The sequence below is a fragment of the Lytechinus pictus genome, chromosome 15, assembly GCF_037042905.1.
Source record: "Lytechinus pictus isolate F3 Inbred chromosome 15, Lp3.0, whole genome shotgun sequence".
Taxonomy (NCBI): domain Eukaryota; kingdom Metazoa; phylum Echinodermata; class Echinoidea; order Temnopleuroida; family Toxopneustidae; genus Lytechinus; species Lytechinus pictus.
In genome coordinates this window covers 7,899,617-7,916,857 of record NC_087259.1, presented here as the reverse complement: position 1 = coordinate 7,916,857, position 17,241 = coordinate 7,899,617, and the positions used below count along the sequence as shown (strand labels likewise).

Genomic DNA, 17,241 nt, shown 5'->3' with positions numbered 1-17,241 from the left:
CATCAAAATCGGATGTAAAATAAGAAAGTTATGGCATTATAAAGTTTTGCTTATTTTTCACAAAACAGTGATATGCACAACAAGGTGACTAAGTTGATGATGTCCATCACTCACTATTTCTTTTGTTTTTTATTGTTTGAATTATACAATATTTCATTTGTTATAGATTTGACAATAAGGACCAACTTGACTGAACCATATATTATTAAACAATGATAATTCCACATGCTCAGGGAGGAATTAATCATCACTTGACAATAAGGAGAAAATTAAAATATTTCATATTTCATATAATAAAATAAAAAAGAAATAGTGAGTGGATGACGTCATAGTCTCCTCATTTGCATACCAGCCAGGATGTGCATATAACTGTTTTGTGAAATTAAGCGAAAATTTAAAATGTCATAACTTTCTTATTTTACATCCGATTGTGATGAAATTTTCAGTGTTATGTTTGTTGGATTTTTCTCTTTTTATTCAAATCAACTTTTTGTTGGGGTGGACTTGTCCTTTAATGAAGCAATGAAATACAGAAAATACGGGTTGCCATTTATCTTTAATCATGGAAAAACAGTACAGTCTACTACACATATTTCTAGTATCTCAGTCAGAAAAAAGTTTACAACTAATCATTGCTAGTAAGAAACCCCCAAATCATTATGATCAGTAAAATCTCATACACCATGAAAAAAAGGGTATTGCATTCCAAATAATTTGGTTTTTGGCACTTACCAATATCTAAGCATGCTTGGATTAACAAAGCTTAAGATTTTTGTTTAATCTTTTTTTATTATTTGCAATATAGACTTGTAGAAATATGTTGCCATTGCTTTTCTTCAAAAACAAATTAAGGAACAATTCGTCACCCCCCAACAAAAAAAATAAAAATAAACTGTTCATACATGACTTAATTTGTAATTGATTAGGGGTAGGCTTCTTTTGAACTACCCATTATATCAACCTGAACAGGTTTCACACAAACATGAAAGACTTTAATATTTTTTTATTTTCAAAATAACAAAGTAAATATATACTCTTTCACAAACATGTTAATTCACATTACATGAATACTTGAGTTGTAAATAATTGTAAATTGTTTTTGGCACTTTGTCAGCCTGTCAAATGCACAAATATACAAACAAGGCAAGTATTAACTGTACAGGGACCATTCAGCTCTTGTAGGCAATAAGGTAAACAATATATAAATATACACTTAAATGAATATGCTTCATAGACTTTGTTATTATATACAACTTCATTGAATTAAATGTAATCCCTTTTCATTGCATATAATATTTTTCATTCCTTTTGTTTTCAACATAAGAATAATATCAAAGACAAAGATACTGCTTTCCAAGGGTTTAATAACACCATGGCCCCATCTTACAAAGAGTTGCGATTGCTCCAATCAACCACAACGTTGGAAAGCCAGCAACATCAACATCTAAAATACAAGTTGATCAAAATACTTTCTATATGTGATGTATATTCATACACTCATAGTTTTCTTGAACATTCAGTGTGCTTCTCTTTGTTTTCAAAGGACATTGTGCAAATTTCCTATAGAAAAAATATGACATTGATGGATTCCCCTATACTTGAGGTTGATCAGATCAACCGTAAATCTTTGTAATTAGACATGGCCCAGACCTGAAAATTTAATGTATGACAAACACTTTTTGTCTATAATTAAAAAACTAAAGCAGTTCTGGACATGTATGAAATTCAAATGAAATACATGAAGGACTATTGTCACAATATTATACATTATTCGCACAATAGTACTAAAAGAGTTGTCACATAAATGCATTTTATGCCTCTTTTATTGCATAGAATATATTTCAATCATTTTTTATGTCAACATAATAGCAATCAAAGACAAAGATATTTGCTTCCCAGAGGTTGCAAGAAAATCATTCAAACTTCATGCAGCTCATGATGTAATACATGAATGAAATGCCATTTCCACAATATCATCAGTCATAATATCACTCACATGAAAATATGTTAGTTGTCGCATACAAAGGTAATAAAAAACAATGCAAATATGGTATGATCCTCTTTTCCTCTAAAAAATCCAAATTGGAGTAATTGAAGGAAGCAACAATATAAAGTCTTTGAAATCAATAAGGAACAATATATTTACATGAAGATTGAATTAGTTTTGGTATGGTTTAGCAAAACTGAATGTTGAAAATCATGAAAGCTAAGATAAACACTGAGTTAATTGAGAATTTTCCAATTCATGCTTCCCACGTTACTTTCCACCTGTGGGCCATCAAATTGTAAGCTAACAACAACTTATGAACTTATGAGTGAGATACTAGGAGGCAGTAGCGTATGCAGGATTTTTCAAGCTGAATGAAATGTTGACAACCAAAAAGAAAAAAGAAAGAAAAAAAGGGTTTCACCATCATTTTTAGGTCGTTTCCTACCAAAAAAAAAAAAAAAAAGATTTTCAAAAAAATTTAAAGGGGGGGTTGTGGGAATAACAAATCTCAGGGGGGGGTTTGAACTCCTGATACCCCCCCCCCTAGCGTACGCCACTGCCTGGAGGTATGTAATCACTTGGAATAGGAGAGAAACACTGAGCAAGTACCATATACCATACCATACCATTGTTGTACAATCTCTCAGAAATTAACGAGCAGGAATATTGTCGCAATAAGGTCGCAAAAATTGTGACATGCTTTGTGAAATGCTTGCATTTTCCAACAGTGATAGTGAAAGAACATATGGGCATATATATATATTATTACTGCAGCATTGAAAAAGACCCATCTACTAACAGAATAGCATGCTTATTTGCATAATTACTGAGCAATTACTTATTTTCTACCAGAACCATTTGGCACATAATTTTCTAGTTTGGAAATTTTGTTATATCCTGTATTACAAATCCACCTTATTCAAATATGGTAAAATTTCAGATTTATTTTAAGCAACTCTCCAGTATTAACTTGTGATTGATCCAAATGACACCATATTACATTTTGCATGGTCAATTAATTAGCACATACATCAACTGCACTCTAATGCTCGTTTGTTGGGTAACCATTTATATGCAATACTAGTACTCAAATCTTGTGAATTAAAGTCCCCAGTTTTCTGTTCTCTAAAATTCAAATTCAGTGTTCTTTGGTGTTCTAATCATCAAATGTGATGTCCTTAGGCAAGATAACCATAAAATTTTGAATTCTTCATTGGCATGTTCAAACCATATATAAAGCAATTGTAAATAGTGAAAAAATTATATTTAGTGTCCATGTGCACATGCTAAACATTGTGAACTTGAGTTATAGGCAGATTTCCAACTGATGACTTCAATTGTAATTTACGTAATTTGCATATTTTGTCAGAAAATCGTGTTTTCATGAATTTAATGTCGTCCTGAATTCTGTGAGGTTTTTCTATTATTCAGTTGGGCAGAAGACTGGGGACTTTATTTCTTCAGGTAAACTGTGACCAGGGGCCCGTTGCAGAAAGAGATGCGATCAAACGCAACTTAAAAAATCTTGCACAACTTGATTTTCAGCCAATGAAGCACCTGTATTCGGGACTTGCGCTTGATATTTTGACTTGCGTTTAAACGCAACTATTTCTGCAACAGGTCCCAGGCCACTAGTAATTTGCCATAATGCATCACTTTGCATTGCATTCTAGTTTTATTTCCCTTCAATTTCCTTCCTGATTTATCATCTAAAGAGGCTCATAATCCACTGGAAGAAGCCTACCAAGGATGACCAGAAGCCTTCCCTCGACCTTATGACCCTTTGAAGGTCAGGGTCAGACTGGATAAAGAGGTCGATGATGCTAGCCTTGAGGTCACTCGGCCAATTCTTGGGCTTCCCTTCGTTGAGATTCAGCAAACACACATTGCGGATCTAAATTGGTTAATGGAATAAGTACAAAGATAGAGATACTGTACTATGACTAATAATGATTAAGGCAGAGATAATACAATTTTGATAAAACACACCGAGAAATGAAATATTGAATACGTCAAGTGATCCCTCATGTGATCACATATCCCGTCTTACAGCATTTACATTGGTTACCAGTCCAGTTTCGAATCCAATTTAAGATTTTGTTATTAGTATATCAATGTTTCTTTAGACTTGCTCCTTCATACTTAAATGATTTAGTAACTGTATATAAGCCAACACGTAATTTACGTTCACAAAGCATGAATTTATTAGTCGTACCTCAAATATCAACAAAATCATATGGCGAACGTTCATTTGCTCATGCAGCCCGTGTTCTATGGAACAAACTCCCAAATTCCCTGAAAAAGATTGATTTCAGTTACCAAATTCAAAACAGCTCTTAAAACCTACTTATTTAAATTGAACCTGGCCTTAACAAAATGAACTCATCAACACTTCTCTTCCTCTCCTTTGTTTTCTCAAGCGCATAGAGACAATTTGTTATTGTCTCTATGCGCTATGTGTTATGCGCTATACAAAAACTGACAATTATTATTATTATTTATTATTATACATAAACATAAATTTGTATTTCAAAACAGAAAAAAAATACTAAAAACGTGTAAAAGTGTTAAAGAACAACAGAGAAAATATGCATAAATAATCATAGGTGTGAGTGATCAAAGATAAAAAGAGCTGGAAAAAAGCTAGTGTTGGAAAAAAAAAAGAAACTTAAAGAGCTCCCATTCATTGGAACAGAGGAGATATGAATGTATACTCACAAATCTTGTTAAACTGAAGACTGTTTCATAGTTATCAACTGAAAGAAGAGCTACCTGTTTGGCAATCTTTAGTGGTGCTTCAACCTGAAAAAAAATTACAAAAGAACCAACTTCCTTATCGCAGTCATGAAATATATTTTAATATGCAATATCATGGGGTAATTCATTCTGAAGCCTGTCTTGTATAGATTCAAAATATGTAAATCATATTGGACTATTATAATAATATTCAAATCTTTAAGAAAAAATGTGGTGAATCACATTTTTTTCACAAAAATTGTCAGAGCCCTCTATCAATAATATATCTTTTTCAAAATGACAGTCTAAAAAAAAACACATAAAAATGAGAGAGCACATTAATGAGAAGTTTGGGAAAATCTATCAAAGAATTACAGAGCTATGAATTTGTAAATGTGTAATTCTGTAACGTCATATGCAACGTCAAGCAGCTCCCCCATTATATCACATTTACAATAAACTTATAGAAATTGCAAAATTGTCATTTCATGGTTCAAGATAATCAAATAAAGACAAACACGTATCGAGCAATATATACTGAATGCACAGGCAAATCATTATGACCAAAATTCACAAAAAAAGGCTTAAACTCAAAAAGTAAGCGGGGCAGGCAACATGGATAATGCATATTTTGTGTATAATTGCTCTTAATTCAGTGAGTATTTTAGCCCTTTGCAAAAGCATGCATTTGTTATCAGACCATTTAATGTATGTGCTGAAATGTACAAATAGTCTGTGTAGTCCATGGCTCTATACCCCCTCTAGGTTTAACCTCTTTTGTGAATTCATACCCATGAGATCTCTGGAAAATTGCTCGCTACGGAATTCAATGAACTCACCTCCCTTGAATATGCTTCTACATTATCCTGCCTCCTCTGTGCACAGAGAGCCTGAAGACGACGATCTAACTCCATCACCCCTGAATGATACACTTGGCTGCTGATAAAATCATGCTGGCGGTATAAAATAATGAATTATCATATTTTTCTTTTTTTTCCAGGAAATTTTGCATGATTTATGAGTAATTGAACTCTCAAAATCTAAAACATCTCGGAAGAATACTAAAGTGTTACTATATTTCATGATATACCATTTGTATTTGTTGTAATAATATCTTCCTTCTCTGAACGATGAATTAGGAATTAATGTTCTTAAATGGGCAGAGAAAAAAAATAGAAATACCAAAACAAGATTCATATGTTCAAGCATAGAGAAATATTTCATTAACCAAAGAATTTTAAATGGTAAGTTGTTACCATTAACAAATTATAATTCTCTGACAGTTACCATGGTAACAATCAGAGGCCAGGTGTTTTTAGTGCCAATAAGCTCAAGTTAAGTCAGCGCTGACAGTTGTCTGCAGACAAATGTGAATAAATCACCTCTGCTGGATATATACATGGCACAAATATAACATAAACTAGCAATATATATTCTTGAATTATTGTACAATGCGGAAGTGTTCTTTTGGCATACATTATGTTGCATCACAATTTAAAAAACAAAAAAACAGAGAGACTTACCATAGCATCTTGGTACGTTGCTTTAGCCCTGTCGAGAGCAGTTGCCAGCCTGCAAAAAGAGCAGAAACGTAAAGGAAAAAAGATATGCAATAGTAAAATAATGATAATGGTAGTGGGTCTTCTAGACATGACACAGCAAGTGTACCAAAATTACTGTGGTTTAACATTTCAAGGAATAAATTCTTGCCAGGTATCAAGTACCCTCACCTGGGTTGAGTGTGGCAAATGTACAAATTATTAATGCTTAATATCAGTGCAATCCATTTATACACTACAGTAAACTATACTGTTTCTTTACTTTACAAAGTTTTATACTATCACTCTAACTGCAGCTCACCTGCATTCCTAAATCCATTAAAGAATGGATCCTATAGGGTACATATTTTTACACTGGGTGGGTGTTTCATAAAGCTGTTATGCACAACTTTACGCACGACTGGAACATGTTCTTAGGTCATAATTCAATTACATAGGGATATCACATAGCACAAGAAAGGATCACCAGTCATGCGTTAATAAGTCATTCGTATCTTACAAACAGCTTTATGACACACCCACCTGGGTCAGGTGCGGTAAATTTTGGAAGAATTTCTTGCTGGATAGAATTAACCCATGCAGTACCTACCAATATTTGGAAAATATGAAGAAAAAAAACATTCCACAATACCTTAAAGGGTAGAAATTTAAGCAGGGCAGAAGCTGTGCACTGAGGAGCTTTCATGAAACAAATAGTCAAGTGCATCTGATTGGCTCAAAACAAATTAGTCAGTGAAAATCACTGACTATTTGCTTCATGAAATACTCCCCTGGGTCAAGTAACACAAAGGTTAGTGATTAATCGTACACTTGATTTTCACGATTGATTGTACATTGTAGTCAATGGAATCAATCATAAAAATATGTTCTACGATCATTGCTAACCTTTGTGTCACGGGCCCCTGGTCTCTGATTTGAATAAAAAATAATCAAGAAAACTAAACATATTATATTATCAAGAGAGCCAAATGAAAAATAAAAATATAAATGACTATTATCATTATTATTATTATTATTTGTTTGGCATCACCTGTGTCTGGGAGGCGAAAAGCGAACTGAATAACTGTGACCCGCAGGTCTCTCCTCCCGATCTAACTGACTGGAGGGAGTGCAGGTGGACCACTGCAGCGGGGTTTCCCCCTACTCTTATACGAATAGTGCAGTGGGTTCTTAACGTGCAAAGGTGGTGACTCTCCTCTACACGGCGCCTCCATTTAACATCCTATCCAAGGGATGGACTAAATTGCTAAATAACCAAAAGTAGCCTAGATATATCACCTGTCTGTCAAGTCAGTCTCATTTAACGGTAGAACCATGTGGTTGCTATCAGTGCTCTCCCTTATGTGTTCCATTACTTCAAGAATCTAGAAAAAAAGTGTGAAATTTTAGGGTTGCAATAATGACCAGCTAATCACAAGCCTTCCAAAACAACCTTCAAAATAACTATGGGTGGGTTCATTCAAAGTACTTGGGCTAAAATAACAAACTAGAATCACAAATTAAAACATGAAACACTGTATTTTGGGAGCTTTTACTTGCATTGCTTTAAAGACCATCCACCTTTAAACACAAATCAGCGAGTTAGATTTAGAAAGTATCAAGATCAACCTTGGCAGTAGCATAGTGAGCCAAAGAATTTGGGGGGCGCCAGATATGACGGAAAGAGCAAAGTTTCTAAAAAGATGCAAGCGAACGAAGCAAGCCAACAAAATTCTGATATTTTTAATACAAAAATCTAATTAAAAAAAATAGAATTTGATATAATATTCAGAAAATATTATAATTTTCACTCTTTTTTCTCCCTATTTTTGGTCATAAATTTTTTGGGGGTATTGGTTAATACAATTACCTTCTTGTGACATGAGGCTTTCAGGAGATTTTCATTCTTCAATCTTCCTTTCTCCTCTTCGTCTTTCATCTCCAACTGTAAGAAATAGAAATAATAAAGAAAGACAGTAACTTATAGCCCACTAGACAAACTTAACCTTTATGAGACACAGGACCATCATTACATACAGCTGACATACATTTAGTCCAATAGAAAATTTTGCAAATTTTGCAAAATCAACCCAGACTTCAAATCTTACCTGTAACCTACATGCTCCTGCTCCTGTCATTAACCCTACACGTGCCTCTGAACACCAATTCACCCAAATTCTTCCAGGAAAATAAGACAGGCAGGAGAAATAATCACATCAAAACGTCGGGTCATCCTAAACCTGTGTAAATATATTCCCCATAGAAAACACACCAACCTTAAGAGCAGCCGTATGCAGCTTATACCCTGGTTCATCTATCGCCAATGCGGCTTCATTGGAGAAGGTCTCTATAGATTTCTCTTCTCCTACTTTGTTCAGTCTATCTAGTTCCTTAGGGGTCAGGGGCTCAGGGCCTACGTTTGTTGTAGTCTCACGGTATAAACCTGTAAGATCATATTAAATTAGATTTTTAATCCTTGATATGCAACGAAAGGTAACTTGGAACCTCAGAAAGCTGTTTTAAGAGAAATTCAACTTAGTACAATGTGAGTAAATTTCTTGCTGAAGTAAAACGTACACGGCTGGGACTCAGACCCATGTCCCTCTGATTGAAAGACGAGTCGTAACCACTAGACCACAGCGTTCTCAATAGACCACGACCACTTAGACCACTTTAGATGTGGTACAGGTAACTCTGCCTATTTTCAAATCTTTTGGTACCTCAGAAATCTGTTTGACTTGGGAAAAATTGCGTTTGAGGTAGTAAGGTAACTTTGCCTCAGTTGAATTTTTTGGGTACACAGAAATCTTTCCATCTTAATTGCAGTGCAAATGGACTTTGCAATCAAAATTTATTTCAACAATGAGAATGGCATTAATCAACATTCACCATCAGAAGATAATTCTGAAACGCATTTGGCATGCCATATTCCTCTCATGTGTGTGACGTTAAGCATTACTGTACAAACGGCATTCCATACCAGCCCCATAGTAATAATACCAGAGACCCATAGCATACAAAACTTAGCAATTTATTGTGGGGCTGAATATAAGAATGAAACACTAAAACCACTTGAATTCATGGATGAATTGTTTGTCCCATCATTTGGGACACAATGTGGAGCGTCGTGGCCCAGTGGATTAGTCCCCGGACTTTGAAACAGAGGGTCGTGGGTTCAATCCCAGCCATGGCGTAATTTCCTTCAGCAAGGAATTCATCCACAGTGTGCTGCACTCGACCCAGGTGAGGTAAATGGGTACCGGCAGGAAGTAATTCCTCAAAAAGCTGTGTTCACCTGAATAGGTAACCTAGCTTAGCCGGGTTATAATAAAAGCAGGGCCCGCTGGGAAGTTTTCGGAACTGAAGTGGCTACCCTGGGTAAATATACAGTTATTATTATTATTATTATTATTAATATTATCATTTGAATGAACCAAAAAAAGACACACTTTAGGGCATTTGGTGCTTTGGCATCCAAAAGGTAAAGTTATAGTCGAATGATATCACAGATCTTGATCGCACTGCCAATACGAGGATTTCCATCGAATTATAGTGACGTTCAAATGCTTGTAACTTTCTTTTTGTTTGTTCAAATTTACTAAACTCTTTTGTTGATCTTAATATTCTTCCATTTCTCTACTTTCACACAAGTTAACTTGTTCCATTGATTTAATTCTCCTTTAACGACTGATCATATACAATAATCAATGCAACCAATCGTAGAAATCAGCGCCACGATCAATCGCTAAGCATTATGTTACAGACCCCTGATGTAAGTTTCTCCATTAAGACAGGGTCGCGTATCTTCAACCTGGACCCCGTAACAAAAGCTTTGTAATTGATCATAAGGCTGATATCTATGATTGATCATACACAATAATCAATGCAATCAATCATAGAAATCAGCGCCATGATCAATTGCAAGCTTTATGTTACAGACCCCTGATGTAAGTTTCTCCATTAAGACAGGGTCGCGTATCTTTAACCCTGGACCCCGTAACATCAAGGTGAGCAATTGATCTGGGGCAGGTTTTAAAATTGATCATGCACAACAACCAATGCAATCATAGAAATCAGTCCAATTATTTCATTTATCAATACAGACCAAGCAGGTCTTTGCACTCATCCACTTCTGGCTTCCTTGTTATTCCAAAAGTTTCAAAAACCTGGGGGAAAGATCATTTGCTTTTGCATGCCCCACTTTGTGGAATAGCCTTCCTGAAGACATAAAAAAATGTACCTCTGTCGAAACTGTCAAAAATCTTCTAAAAACTTTTTTATTTAACTCTTAGCTCTTTATGCGCCTTGAGCACTCTACAGAGTGGATTTGGCGCTTTATAAGACACATTATTATTATTATGATCATTAACAAAGCTTTATATTACTGGGGCCAGGTAATAACAATACCTAATGCTTTTTCTCTCGCAACAAGTAAGACATTCTCCAATGCTCTGGTGTTCTTCAGTGTATAAGAATCCTTCATCTTCTGGAGACTATTCTGTAACAAAAAAAGTTTTTTGAGAAGTGGGGTAGGTAGAAAAATACTGGCTATTTCTGATCCCTGATTACTTTGTTTCCGTAATGGTATCTTACAATTGAACCAAGTTTACAATAAAAAAAATAAAGTAAATTTAAATTGAAATGACTTTTGTTGAGATAATCCTTGACTTGGTACATTGCAATAAATGAACTGAAATTGACAAAAATACCATCAAGTGAACCAGGATAAGACAAAGAAATTTTGAAATTTCTTGAGATGATCCCGATTATGGTAAACTCAAATGATGTTGTCTTTCATGTAATTTGCTTTGTCAATGTCCAAGTATAATTCAATTTTACTTTAAAATTCTGTTGAGACGATCCTTGATATCTCTGATATGGCATCTTCTCTCAAGACCAAGATGTAATGAACAATAAACACGACTTCCCTTGATTGGGAACTTACTGAACTTAATCCCAAATGACATTGAGACTTGTTGAGATGTTCCCTGCATTGACTTTGACTTACATGTAATTTGCTGAGATGATCCCTGAAATGACTGCTAGCATTGAACCTGGCTAACTGATTCTCAAATGACAAGGATGCCTTGTTTCTAATGGAATGGAAAGTCTGTGTAAAATCTTGGCTTCTCATCGGCAGCTCTTGTTGAGAGAGGGCAGTCTCAACTTCCAACTATAATAATAATAATAACAGGCATTTTGTATTAGGCCATCTATCCAGAAATAATCTATTCCGGTGCGCATTGTTATAATTATTATTACCCCAGATTCACCTCAAGCAGCCTTCCAGCCCTCAGTGCATTTGAAAGTAATTGATCCTGCTGGGTACCCATTCACCTCTCCTGGGTTGAGTGCAGCACAATGTGGGTACATTTCTTGCTGAAGGAAAATGCGCCATGGCTGGTTTTGGAACCCACATCCCTCAGATTAGGAGACAAGAGTCATAACCACTAGACCATGATGCCCCCACGACTGTAGTCAGCAATAACAAGAACAGAAACATTCAGACAGGTAGAGAGGATGGTAAAACATAATAACAGCAGCAACAGCGCCAAAACAATGAAAAGAATAATCAGGACAATTTTGGAAATGCTTCACAAATTGAAAGAATAGTGTATAACGTATGTCAGCAACAGCGCCAAAACAATGAAAAGAATAATCAGGACAATTTTGGAAATGCTTCACAAATTGAATGAATAGTGTATAACGTATGTCAGCAACAGCGCCAAAACAATGAAAAGAATAATCAGGACAATTTTGGAAATGCTTCACAAATTGAAAGAATAGTGTATAACGTATGTCAGCAACAGCGCCAAAACAATAAAAAGAATAATAAGGACAATTTTGGAAATGCTTCACAAATTGAATGAATAGTGTATAACGTATGTCAGCAACAGCGCCAAAACAATGAAAAGAATAATCAGGACAATTTTGGAAATGCTTCACAAATTGAAAGAATAGTGTATAACGTATGTCAGCAACAGCGCCAAAACAATGAAAAGAATAATCAGGACAATTTTGGAAATGCTTCACAAATTGAATGAATAGTGTATAACGTATGTCAGCAACAGCGCCAAAACAATGAAAAGAATAATCAGGACAATTTTGGAAATGCTTCACAAATTGAAAGAATAGTGTATAACGTATGTCAGCAACAACGCCAAAACAATAAAAAGAATAATAAGGACAATTTTGGAAATGCTTCACAAATTGAAAGAATAGTGTATAACGTATGTCAGCAACAGCGCCAAAACAATGAAAAGAATAATCAGGACAATTTTGGAAATGCTTCACAAATTGAAAGAATAGTGTATAACGTATGTCAGCAACAGCGCCAAAACAATGAAAAGAATAATCAGGACAATTTTGGAAATGCTTCACAAATTGAATGAATAGTGTATAACGTATGTCAGCAACAGCGCCAAAACAATAAAAAGAATAATCAGGACAATTTTGGAAATGCTTCACAAATTGAATGAATAGTGTATAACGTATGTCAGCAACAGCGCCAAAACAATGAAAAGAATAATCAGGACAATTTTGGAAATGCTTCACAAATTGAAAGAATAGTGTATAACGTATGTCAGCAACAGCGCCAAAACAATGAAAAGAATAATCAGGACAATTTTGGAAATGCTTCACAAATTGAATGAATAGTGTATAACGTATGTCAGCAACAGCGCCAAAACAATGAAAAGAATAATCAGGACAATTTTGGAAATGCTTCACAAATTGAATGAATAGTGTATAACGTATGTCAGCAACAGCGCCAAAACAATGAAAAGAATAATCAGGACAATTTTGGAAATGCTTCACAAATTGAAAGAATAGTGTATAACGTATGTCAGCAACAGCGCCAAAACAATGAAAAGAATAATCAGGACAATTTTGGAAATGCTTCACAAATTGAAAGAATAGTGTATAACGTATGTCAGCAACAGCGCCAAAACAATGAAAAGAATAATAAGGACAATTTTGGAAATGCTTCACAAATTGAATGAATAGTGTATAACGTATGTCAGCAACAGCGCCAAAACAATGAAAAGAATAATCAGGACAATTTTGGAAATGCTTCACAAATTGAATGAATAGTGTATAACGTATGTCAGCAACAGCGCCAAAACAATGAAAAGAATAATCAGGACAATTTTGGAAATGCTTCACAAATTGAAAGAATAGTGTATAACGTATGTCAGCAACAGCGCCAAAACAATGAAAAGAATAATCAGGACAATTTTGGAAATGCTTCACAAATTGAAAGAATAGTGTATAACGTATGTCAGCAACAGCGCCAAAACAATGAAAAGAATAATCAGGACAATTTTGGAAATGCTTCACAAATTGAATGAATAGTGTATAACGTATGTCAGCAACAGCGCCAAAACAATGAAAAGAATAATCAGGACAATTTTGGAAATGCTTCACAAATTGAATGAATAGTGTATAACGTATGTCAGCAACAGCGCCAAAACAATGAAAAGAATAATCAGGACAATTTTGGAAATGCTTCACAAATTGAAAGAATAGTGTATAACGTATGTCAGCAACAGCGCCAAAACAATAAAAAGAATAATAAGGACAATTTTGGAAATGCTTCACAAATTGAAAGAATAGTGTATAACGTATGTCAGCAACAGCGCCAAAACATTAAAAAGAATAATCAGGACAATTTTGGAAATGCTTCACAAATTGAATGAATAGTGTATAACGTATGTCAGCAACAGCACCAAAACAATAAAAAGAATAATCAGGACAATTTTGGAAATGCTTAACAAATTGAATGAATAGTGTATAGCGTATGTCAGCAACAGCGCCATAACATTAAAAAGAATAATCAGAACAATTTTGGAAATGCTCCACATATTGAATAGTGTATAACGTATGTCAGCAACAGCGCCAAAACATTAAAAAGAATAATCAGGACAATTTCGGAAATGCTTCACAAATTGAATGAATAGTGTATAACGTATGTCAGCAACAGCGCCAAAACATTAAAAAGAATCATCAGGACAATTTTGGAAATGCTTCACAAATTGAATGCATAGAGTATAACGTATGTCATTTATCTTCTCTAGGCACTGTCAATGGGCTTGGAGGGATGAAATGATGGGCTCTAGTTGTGAAATATGAATTTCATATTTTGAAAAAGGTGAAATGTGAAAAAAAAAATGAATACGGATAGAAGACAGATATACTGTAAGGAATTGATGAACAGAGACAAGAGGACAGATGAACAGAGACAAGAGAATATAATGGATGAAGAAGATGTTCATTTGGATGTGGTACATGTACATGTATATTACGCATCATCGCACTGGTCAGATCATGCTGGATTTGCGTTACTGCATATTAATCAATGAGATTCCATGTTTAATATTATGTGACCATCAACACTTAAGCATGATTTTAAGTCAGCTCGAGCTAAAGCCGAGGTAATAATAATAATAACGCGCCTCAGAAATATTTCTAAATAGATGGTGCTATATAAATGCCTATTATTATTATTATTATTAAGTCATACTTAAATCTTTCTCAAACATAACCCAGATAGATTATTGTTGTTTACTGTGGTTGATTGCTATTCTGCATTCAAAATAATCAAATACATAATATAAAATGTGAGTTTGTACATATACAATATACAAAATAATCCATAATGTAAACGATACAGACATGATACATAATAGTATACAAAATAGCGATATGAGCATAAACTTTTCACTCACATAAAAAAAAACCCCATGTAATTAATAAACACAGGAGACCGCCGTCGTGAGCGGTTAAGCTTGAAATGATTGGCGCCTTATAAAAAAGTTTGTGACTGAGATTGATACTTACTGATCAAATGGATGCAATGCAGGTGCAGGTATGGATGCTGTAGATAGCAGTTTAGTAAAATAAGAATATCAACTGGCAAATGTGAACATATATGTGATTACGTCAGTTTGGAATGTGGAATGCTTAAGATTGAATGATAGTTCTCTTAAGAGTGGCTTTAAGATTATTGGGGTAAGTACCTCGCATCTGTGCTGTATCTCACTGCATCCTAGTCTAATCTTCTTGTCATTGAGATCCTGGACTTGCTCAGCTCTGGTCTCAAGCTGGCCTTCAAGAGACTTAGATGCATCATCTAGGATACCATGCAGGCTACAAAGGAAAGGAAGAAGTTCTCATTCAGCTGCGGGTAATGATATGACGGGACAAACCCAAAACCATAATGGATGCCATTCTGATAGCCATAGACAGCGTAGACAACATTTTATGGTGTGCCAGTTATCAAATCAATCACCAATTAAAAGATATTCTTATCCTGCTGAGAAAATGTTTTCAAAAAATTAATTAAGTTATGTGCTGTGAAGAATAGGAAAGTACAAAAATAAACTGAATTTTTATAGAACAAATGATACATTATAATTGCCCGTAATATAGAAGAAATAGTACAAAGCCCAGCATTCCACAGAAGTGTGGTTTAAATTTCTAGTTTAGACTAGGGTTTAACCTAGGTTTAATTATCAGAATATGGCCCGATGCCTCTAGCAACCACCTATCGTGGGCAGAGATATAAACATTAACAACATACTACACAATAGCTTTACAATCCTTTTTACCTCTTGCCGAGCAAAAACCTCATAGATCTTAGAATCTTCCTATGTTCTCCTACTGACTAGATAATAAGCCGAGCAGTAACGGATCAAAGGTATACCAATGAGGGAGGGGAGGGGACTGGGCAAGGTGACATAGGTAACACTTAACTGATGACCACAACCAAGAATTCTCTCTTTTTTAATAATAATAATAATAATACTGCAATAATGATAATAATAATAAATGCAATTTATTAGATGCCATATCCATCTCGTTACAGATGCTCAAGGCGCACAAGTGAAGGGGGAGCAAAAAAAATGTTTATTTAAATCAATAGAGAAAAATCAAACAAGCATAATGCTGAAAATGTCATCAAAATCGGATGTAAAATAAGAAAGTAATCATGACATTTCAAACTTTCACTTACTTTTCACAAAACAGGTATATGCACAACTCAGTGAAATGCAAATGAGACAGACGATGATAATAAACAATAATAAATGCAATTTATTAGGTGCCATCTCCATCTTATTAGAGATGCTCAAAGCGAACAAGTGGAGGGGGGAGCAAACAAAATAACAAAGGAACGCAGAAATCATTGATAAAAGGAGTTATAGTGCTAGGTTTTTAGCTTTATCTTAAATGTCTCAACACACTTTCTATTAGCTCTCTCGTGGGAGAGAATAATTGATTTCCTCTCTATACACAGCGTATCAAAAAAAGTTTACACTTTGAAAAAGCCCTGGGAATTAAAAAATATACAACATGTGGGTAATTTTTTCACATATGATCTTGGGTTTGGGTCTCATCTATCCAATGAAAGCAAGTTGTGACAGAATGTCACACTTGAGTGAGCATTGTCCATTTTTGTAAAGCTCGCAGAAATCTGTTTGCGCGGAAATGCTCGTTTTCATGCTGTGTCAAGGGGAAAGGGCGAAATCAAACCTTGCGAAACATTTCTCATACATTTCCCTTGCACTTAATAGTCAGTTGAAATAAAACGGATAAATTCAAGCATTTTGTAACGATTTTGCCACCCAAATTGAAATTTCAACACTTAGTAAGCACAACGTTTACCCTTTTTGTGCCAGCTGGATCTGAGGACATAACTGAATCTGAACAAAAGTTTATATCAGACATCTCCAGCATTTTTTCACTAAGTTTTTATAATTTTAAGTGGGTTTACATTTCATTTTTCATTTAATACTTGTTTCTCCACACTTTTCCAAAGCTTGACAATGATTACCAAAATGAAAATCAAGCCTAAGCCATTTCATGTAAATCACAGCTCAGTGTAAAGCAAAATTCGTCACGGTGGCCTTGCTGTGTGGGGGAGTGGGGTGAGGCGCAATGCACTCTTCGAAGTGTTTTGGGCAAGGAAACAAGTTAAAA

At 34.7% G+C, this 17,241-nt stretch overlaps 1 protein-coding gene across 1 annotated transcript in view; it reads right to left on the bottom strand.

Moving 5' to 3' along the window:
• Positions 1–537: 537 nt before the first annotated feature.
• LOC129277701 (guanylate-binding protein 2-like) overlaps positions 538–17,241 on the bottom strand; it is a 33,691-nt gene continuing 16,987 nt past the window's right edge. The window contains exons 12-21 of the mRNA XM_064110421.1: positions 15,282–15,411; positions 11,273–11,437; positions 10,672–10,762; positions 8,541–8,707; positions 8,135–8,209; positions 7,564–7,649; positions 6,250–6,298; positions 5,566–5,679; positions 4,709–4,792; positions 538–3,884 (exon numbers count right to left, since the gene is read on the bottom strand). Coding sequence (XP_063966491.1) covers positions 3,696–3,884; positions 4,709–4,792; positions 5,566–5,679; positions 6,250–6,298; positions 7,564–7,649; positions 8,135–8,209; positions 8,541–8,707; positions 10,672–10,762; positions 11,273–11,437; positions 15,282–15,411 — 1,150 coding nt within the window. The 3' untranslated portion in view covers positions 538–3,695. The remainder of the gene's footprint in view (positions 3,885–4,708; positions 4,793–5,565; positions 5,680–6,249; positions 6,299–7,563; positions 7,650–8,134; positions 8,210–8,540; positions 8,708–10,671; positions 10,763–11,272; positions 11,438–15,281; positions 15,412–17,241) is intronic.